This window comes from Strix aluco, chromosome 12 (genome assembly GCF_031877795.1).
Source record: "Strix aluco isolate bStrAlu1 chromosome 12, bStrAlu1.hap1, whole genome shotgun sequence".
In the NCBI taxonomy this organism is placed as follows: Eukaryota; Metazoa; Chordata; class Aves; order Strigiformes; family Strigidae; genus Strix; species Strix aluco.
In genome coordinates this window covers 22,495,050-22,503,811 of record NC_133942.1, presented here as the reverse complement: position 1 = coordinate 22,503,811, position 8,762 = coordinate 22,495,050, and the positions used below count along the sequence as shown (strand labels likewise).

At 42.3% G+C, this 8,762-nt stretch overlaps 1 protein-coding gene across 1 annotated transcript; it reads left to right on the top strand.

Moving 5' to 3' along the window:
• The first annotated feature begins 3,636 nt into the window (after window positions 1–3,636).
• USP50 (ubiquitin specific peptidase 50) lies at window positions 3,637–8,540 on the top strand. Its single transcript, XM_074836946.1, has 6 exons — window positions 3,637–3,782; window positions 4,568–4,763; window positions 5,219–5,416; window positions 5,899–6,041; window positions 7,159–7,291; window positions 7,937–8,540. Exons 1-6 carry the CDS (start codon window positions 3,637–3,639, stop codon window positions 8,111–8,113), a joined length of 993 nt encoding a protein of 330 aa, XP_074693047.1. The 3' UTR covers window positions 8,114–8,540.
• The last annotated feature ends 222 nt before the right edge of the window (window positions 8,541–8,762 follow it).

Sequence of the window (8,762 nt, the reverse complement as noted above, 5' to 3'; positions counted from 1 at the left end):
ACATTTAATAATTTCAGTGATCTGTAGTTTTCAACACAAATTTTGTTCTACCTGCATGACAGCTATTGTAGGTTGAATTTAACTTATTGTTTCCCAATAGTGGTTTCAAAAAGTGCTTTTTAATGCTGCCATCAGCCTGTATATGACCATAGTACTTGCTTTTCAATATGTTTCTTCAAGTTATCTTTCTTCTTTAATGTGTTCCAGGACTCTTACTTTTGGTAAGAACATTTTTAAGTATTAGTAGAAGTTGAAACAGCCCTTGTTAATGCTGCCAACTGCTAAATAGTTTGCAGTGCCACTGTTCCCTGTCCTGTATAAGAAAAACACATTACTTGGTACCTTCCTTCTGTCTACTGTTCTCAGTGTATTTTCCAACATATCTTATTTGGTGCTCTTGCTCTAAATAAATTGTTGGCTGTGCTCATACTTGTCATTATTGGAGTGAAATCAAGATACAATTCCTTCATATCAGCTACGGTGGGGCCAGAATGTAAGTGTATGAAATTACTCTAGAAAATACTGTTGTTGTGTGCACTAGTGCATCGCTGTGAACATAAAGCTTCTGAACAATTTATAGCTACTAAGCCTTTGAGGGTTCTAATTTATTTTTGTGTATTTGCTTTTTTAGAGCAGATGATGAGAATATTTAGTCCAGAACAGGAGCTTGCCAAGAAAATCAGGAAGCAAGTTCCTGACATGGAGATCCCAGATGAAGTGGGCAAGAAAGGTAGTATATGCTGGGGATATTGGTAATAATGAAATATATCTCAGTACTGTTTAACCATGTAGAAGAGTGACGATATGTCAGCACATGTTGTTGCACTACACCAGAAGCTGATTGAAAAGAAAAAAAAAAAAAAATTCCAGGCAGTGGTTTTCCATGTGCCATGCTGCCATGGTGCTATACTGTTGGTTTTGTGCTAAGTATGAGATACAAATGGTGATATTAGTAGTAGTAGAAGTAGAAACTAGGCCCCAACAATTGCTGAGGGGTGTTGCAGAGCAGGAAGAGGAGGATTAGGACAAATTGCTTTTTGAACAGTACCTGAAAAACTCTTTCTTGAAGGGAGCTTTGAAGTCAAGAAAAATGTCAAGCTGATTATTTTCTGAGACTGAAACTTTAGGCTTTCCCTTTTTGGAAGATGTGAGTAATGACCATTGCAACCAGTGGCAACCTTCTCTCATCTTTTCACAAAAACATAATTAACTATGAACAAAAACTGCCGTTGGAAGTTGATGCTAGGCAGGAGGAAGCTTCCTCGTCCCTCACACCCTTGCTGCAACCGAACAAATCTGTTGTAGAAATTTGATAGAATTTTGTTTCTTCAAGTCAGATATTTGTGGTCATTCCTCAGCCTCTGCCGTGGCCTTAGCTCAGTCTTTCCCTAAGTTTGCATGAAACATCTGACTCCTCCATCCCACGTAAGTATCAGTCAGTATGCCCTTCTATTAAGTCCATGGTAGAAAATACGGTATTTGTTCTAAGTAACACTTGATAAGTATTATCGTCTGGCTCCTGTTCCACTCATGTGGAGACTGGGGAGGGACATCCCCTGAGCCCCAACAGGTGGTGGGAAGGGAGCAGCAGTGTAGAGCAGGAACCGGGATGTGGCTGTGTGAATCAAATCTGCCAGGCGTAGGAAAGACGTGCCATGAGCAGCTGGGAACGTGGGTAGATGAATACTGGAAACACCCATGTCACTCGCCAGTGACAAAAATGGTTCATGGGAAGACAGAAAAATAAAACCAATTTATGTTACAGGTTATCTTTGAAGGTAAGCTGGTGACCCAAAGCCGGAAAGCCTTGTTAGCCCTTTCTTACCTTAACAAAATATGAAGCTATACATCCCATCATCAAAATATTACAGTGAGACTAATAGCAGTGACAGCAGATAAGCTGTCCAAAGAGAGCTAGGAGACAGCCTTTGCTTGAAGCTTAACAAGTAAGAAAATCAGGGGGTTTTTTTAATGGCTTCCTGTGCCTCTTCTGTGGATACTTGTTACGTCCCAAATTGTATGTTAAATAGGGAAAACCTGCTGCTCTTCAGTGGTATATGAAATTCAGAGATCAACTACACTGTCTCATCAGCTAATTAAAAGACACTTCTCTGCCACTATTTTTTTTTTCCTGGGAAAATTTTCTAAATACCAGTAAACTAATTCAATGTGATGTTTTGAAGTAGTTCCATCTTTTTATGGTCAACACCCTCAGTCATCACTGCCCTTCTGTCAGAGCATGGCAATAATAAATGCTAATAATACAAGTGTGAGCAAACATGAATAAACATGGATCAGGCTGAAACTCTCTGCTCGGTGAAATGGGTGGCTGCCATCTCTTCCCAAGGTTGTTTCGGGTGGCATGTAGGAAGGAGATGGCAGCAGGTTGGGCCACGCGCGTTCCCCTGGATGAGAACCGACGGAACACAACGGCATCACAAAGCGATGGGGCGAGGGTAGCCCGGGGGACAGGACACACGGGACCATGCCAGTCATACCATGAAACTGGATGGGAGAGGTGAGGTATGAAGAAAAGAGGGGAAGAGGCAGCCCCCCTGTGCTGGGGCAAGCACAGGCTCCCCGTGAGGCTGCCAGTGGCTTCCCAGCCATCTTCCCTACCCAATGGTCCCAATGCGTTTTCTTCTCTGAGTTGCTGTTTCTCGGAGATGGCTATAAAAGAGAGAATTAAGTGTTTTCATAGGAGACTGGTCTATAGGTAGAGCTGCTTGGAAATGTCGGCCCTGCTGTTACTGAAATTTAAAAGGAAACTGGTTTATAGTTGTTTTGTAGCTATTAGATGATAGACAATGGCTGTGGCCCTGGGGGATTTCCAGAAATGGAAACCTGGGCACATGTTGTTCAGCTGAAGGGCAAGAAATGGCTTTTCTTGTTCTACAAAGATTGTTGAGGTTTCAGAATTTTCCCTCCTTTTGCATCAGAACAAAATAGCAGCCTTTAAAAATTCAAGGATGGCAACATCGGTGATCAGATCTGGGTTGTGCAGGGTCTGTGTTCAGAAGTGTCTTCTGCCTAGTTGGGGATAGGGACAGTTTGGTCCAGGACAGACTTGTGCAGCAAGAAAACAAGCCTGTTAAAATTTTCTTGAAGTGAATTAAATAACATTTTCTGGCAAAAGTCTAAAACACAACCTGTTTATAATAGCATCTGGACTGCAAGCTATGGTTTTGGAAAATATATAAGTACCAGACCACTGAGAAAATGAAATATGCATTCTGTAGGGAGGAATGTTTAAGATACCTATTTACAGCTGGTTATAGTCTTTGAGTAATTGTGTATGGAGTCAAAGACTGTGTGAAATTTTAAGAGTAACTCTAAAATGTCAAGTATTTAAATAATAACTGTTAATGATGTATCTTACCATATTGGGAAGAGCTTAGTGTGGGAGATGACAATCTTTACCACTGTATGAGCTTGATGAAAGTAAATGTGAATGTAACTTAGAAAGAAGATCCTGGAATAGCAGGAAACCTCCACATGACAGTGTTGTTTTCTAAAAAAAACCAATACAAAAAGCACTGTAGCGTTTTAGGTTTCCACTGTTGTGGGTTTTTTCCTAGTAGATGAAAGCATGACTCCATTTACTTGAAAAGTGTGAAGTATTTCTGCAAGGAACCGATGGAGGAGATGAACAGCCAGTACCCAGGGCTCACTGGCCTGAGGAATCTGGGCAACACATGCTACATGAACGCAATTTTGCAGTGCCTCTGCAGTGTGCCGCCACTTGTGGAGTATTTTCTCTCAGGAGAGTACCAAGCAGCCAAGTAAGTTGATTTTTTCACACTACTTATATTTTTCTGCTTAGCACTTTTCCTTCCAAAGGATACGTGTTGCCATGAGAATGTCCAAGGCAACCACCTACCAGCTCCCCACCAGGCAGTTACAGTCAAATTGGCCACAGGCTGGTTTCCTCCTTCTTCCTCAAAGACCCTGAGTGGTTTCCTTGCTGGGTAACTGAAGCATTATACTTTCTTTTTTGTCATTTTGATGGTAATACCAGTTACTGTCTGTGGTGGTTTAGCCCCTGCCGGGGTCTGAGACCACGCGGCCGCTCCCCCACAAAGGGAGTGAAATACAAAGCCCCAAGACTGAAATAAGGAAAGGTTTAATACAACAGTGCAATAGCAACACAACAAGCAACAGCAATAACACTAACAGTAATAGTGATAGCAATGAACAGAGCAAAATAGCTACCAAATACAGCAGTGAGAAGCACGATGTACAAAACCACGAGTGCACCGCGCTCCCGCGCCAGGAAAAATGTGACCTGCCAGGATGTGACATCTGCATGGTATCTGAATAACCCGGCTAGAGCTCCCCCCCTCTGCTGGGGAAACTTAACCCTACCCTGGTTAAACCAGGACACTGTCACTGCTGTCTCGATGGTGATTCCTACTCCTTTCTAGAACCTGCAGAGTCCCTCAAACCAAATGACAGAGCTGTAGCGTATCTGTGTGTATTTTCTAAGTTTATATATTATGCTCCCATTTGAAGGTAGAGCCACCATCTTTTCATGCTTTACCTGAAACTTCTGTTTATTTTTTCCAAGTGAGAATGGTGAGTCTGCAGCTGCCTTTGGCTGTTTGATGTCCGATATGTGGTGTGGAGAGTTTGACTCTGTTTCCCCAGAGGTTTTTTATTCAGTCCTTGGGAAGCAGTACCCCACTTTTAGCAAGAGGACTCAGGAGGATGCACAGGAGTTTCTGATCTGTGTGCTGAATGAGCTTCACCAGGCTCTCAAGAAGGTAAGAGCCCAGCTGTGGTGTTTTGGGGACTGTAGCTGTTTCCTCTTTGCATTCTGTGATTTAGCATTCCATGTAATAATTGCCTATCCACCTCTGCTGAACTATGTGATATAACTGTCAAAAATTGTAATTTTCTTCCTTTGTTTCATACCCATGTACACACAGCAATTCATTTGCTTCTTGTCTAATGCTACATCAAATTGCAGGCCCCATGTAAATGATAATGCTGCCTGCAGCTTCATTATCCTCACCTCTCCCTCTCTTTGCTCCTTCCATGCTTTACATTCTTCCCTTCTTTCATCTGCCTGAAATATTCATGTCTGCCATGTCCCCTTGTCTGCCTTTCTCTTCTCCAGATCCACTGATAAAGAGTTTGTCTAGCAATTAAATCACTCCCACTTCTGAAACAATTGGTTAACTACATGTTGTTAACTTTTTTTTCTTCTTCTGTATAGCCAAGCAAAAGAAGATGCATAATCGATGCAAAAGCAAGCGGAGGGAGTGTCAGTGAAACATCTATTATCACACAGTTATTTGAGGGACAACTCAGTTATGAGATCACATGTCTGGGATGCAAGACCACCACTGATAGACCCGAGAGCTTCACCGTTCTTTCCCTGCCCATCCCTTCCAAGAGTGCGTGCTCTCTGCAGGTACGACTTCTAATACATTCCTGGTGGTTTCTGCTTCATGTGGGAATAGGTGTAGAATAGACTAATATGTGTTATTAAAGATGCAGGATTTTAGTTACTTTGGTTTCCTGGGCACTAATGAATAGTCTTTGAACTGGTCCTAGGAGCAGTGGGGTTTCTGTACTGGTCTCTGGACCAGAGAGGCTGGTAAGGTTATGGGAGCAACACTCCTGAGTTGCCATGGGATGAGGGTTATTAAGATTGTTCAATAGCAACTGTGAGGGTTTCTTTCACTCATCCAAGTATTCCCTCATTTGAGGGGGAAAAAGGAAGCCAATGTTGGCTGCTTTGTATTCCAAGCATATTTGTAATGTCAGCCTTGCTATGTCATGCTTTGATTAGGAAGAGAGCTCCAAAATACGGCAAACCCTTCTCTTACCTTGCTTAGGATCTTTAGGGTGGAGATCTGTTTGATCAAATGATTTTTTTTATTCCTTTGACAGGACTGTCTCGAATGTTTCTTTCAGCAAGACACACTGACTTGGAACAACCAAATCTACTGTTCCTGGTGTGGAACAAAACAAGATGCTGCAGTAAAGGCCACCATAACTAAGGCACCGCAGATCATTATTTTTCACCTAAAGAGGTACAGTCTACATAGGGTAGGACATGGCTATTACCTGGGATTTGTGAGACTAGAAGGACAATCACTTGCATTTGCATAAAACAAAAAAAAATTGCTGCAAATGAGTAGATTTAGTACTTCTGACACCTGGAAGCTAACTGAGCAGTTACAGAAATATACCTGTCAAACATGCAAGTTGCATTCCTGAAATCTCTGACAAGGTGTTCTGCCTTACTCTGCACTGCAGCCCACCAAATATCACTTACTGCATTTGGGATCTCTTCTCCAAAGGGAAGAAAAACTCCACCGAGGAGTGACTGACTACAGATTAGTACAGTGGTTCATATGGTCAGACATCCTTGCGAATACGAGTTCCTCTGGCAAGTGGGATTGGGATTTGAGTTCTACGTGCAGGACTGAAACAGGGCACTTTGCTTGTCATTATTGCAGCTGAAACACTGTATTTTTGTTTATGCCTTAACTACATCAGGTCTAATCAACTGGGTCTACGACATGGAGAAGTGCATCGATGTAAGAGCTCCTGATTAGCAGACTTCACCAGCCACATGTGGCCAGATGCCAAATTTATTCTCAAGAATTTATTCTTACCAACTTCCTACCTATAAAGAAAATTACTCTGGGATAACTTAGTTTCCCTAAACTGTGTTATGTAAAGTTATTATTTAATTTCCCATTTAGAATCTGCTTTCCTTGACATGCTCAGAGGAACTTGTGATCCCCAGCTGCAGCCCTTGGCCACATTATAAATGTTTAGAAGTAGAGTGTTGTACCAAAAGTTACAGAGGAAAGAGGGAGGGAGCCTGGCACAAAAGAAGAGCTGACAACGGCAGTGCAGTCCAAAATATTTAGGACACAGTGACAGTGATGCAGAGATTTGAATTCTGGCTGCTCTTGGCACCTGTGTCCATTTCTAATAGACAGAAGGATCAGGAAGCAAGAGCTTTTCTTTTCTTTCTGGACATCTCTTGTGAGTTTAGTGCATTTTCTGTCAGTTTGCTGTAGTACTCAACATTAATACAAATCTTTCTCTTTCAAAATGCTCGGTAGTCAGTTGAGCAACCACCACAATGCAAGAAAGAAGCTGAGTTATTTGAAGTAGTTAAAAATTTTATTTCAGGTTTGAATGGCAAGGCTGGGGCAAAAGGAAACTCTCAACTGACATCTGCTATCCGCTCAGCAATCTGGACCTCTCTCCCTACAGTTCCCCGCTTTTCTACAAGAATGCAGAATACAGCTTGTGTGCTGTAGTGGTGAGCTTTGCCTTTCTTGCTTTTATTTGTAATGCCCTGCTTCATGGAGCAGATGAAGCCTGTGTTAGTTTGGACTTTATATATATGATTTATATTTTTTCATATATATATAGATGCTTTTCATACAGTTTTTTTTTTTACCTGTCGTGAACATACGTTACATACGTAACAGTATGTAACCAAACAAGAGAGGAGAAGTTACCACTCCTCTCTCCTTCCTCCCCCCATCCCAATTTTAAAAAGCATTCACTCCAGGCATGTAACGCCCGGTTGGAGCCTCCCCAGTCTTTTCAGCATAAACTCACAAGCTGATCCTGCACGGAAACTGTTTATAAATAAGGACTAAATGGTCTCTTTTTCCATCGCTCACTGCTAGTGGGGCCTGCTTATAGTGACCCGTATTGCTGGGTTGCAAACTTAATATTGTAATAGAGAAGCATAATCATCATCTGTTTAAAATGGCTCCGTTCTAAAGCATTTATTTGAGGTATTATCATTCCTCGCTGTAGGCCAAAGTAGGCTAGAATCTTTTCTCCCATCATTTCCAAGTGCAAACAAAAAATGATTGCCAGTTCTGAGCTTTGCCTGTAAGGAGAAAGAGCGATACTTCAACAGAAGTTAAAAAAATGTTTTTGTTTGTTACAGAATCACTCTGGTTTTCTGAATAAAGGCCACTACACGGCGTTCTGCAAGCACTCAGTCACCAAAAACTGGTACAGCTTTGATGATGCACAGATCACCAAGATCCCAAATTCCTCAGTGCAGACTGACACAGCCTATCTCCTGTTCTACACCTGTCAAGGCCTTCTCTGCACCCACTAAAAATCTGCTACCCATGGAAAATGAAGAATGAGTAGGCCAGCAATTAGAATTCAGTGGCAGCATTAGCCAAGTCTTGTTTCATCAATAAACTAGAGCATTTGTATTACTGATTATCTGTTGGGGTCTTTCAGGAAGTAATTTTGAGAGAGGAGTTACAGCTTCCAAGCCTGTTAAGGAACATACATCCACTCCATTTGTACAAGGTCTAATGTTTTTTTTCTGTGAGAAACCTCATGCATCCCTCAAAAGAACACAAATGCTGAGCATATAGATGTACTTACCTGAAAATTTCTGTTTCTCTGTTAAGTGTATTATGTTGTTGTATTGGGTTTGCATGGCAAGGTTTTGGTAGTGGGGGGGGGCCACAGGGGTGGCTCCTATGAGAAGCTGCCAGAAGCTTCCCCCGTGTCTGATAGAGCCAATGCCAGGTGGCTGCAACATGGGCCCACTGCTGGCCAGGGCCGAGCCCATCAGCAATGGTGGTAGCATCTCTGGGATAACATATTTAAGAAGGGGGAAAAAAACCTGCCCAATAGTAATTACAGCTGAAGAGAGGAGTGAGAATATCTGAAACAACTCTGCAGACCCCAGGGTGAGTGAAGCAGGAGGGGGAGGAGGTGCCCCAGGCACCAGAGCAGAGATTCCCCTG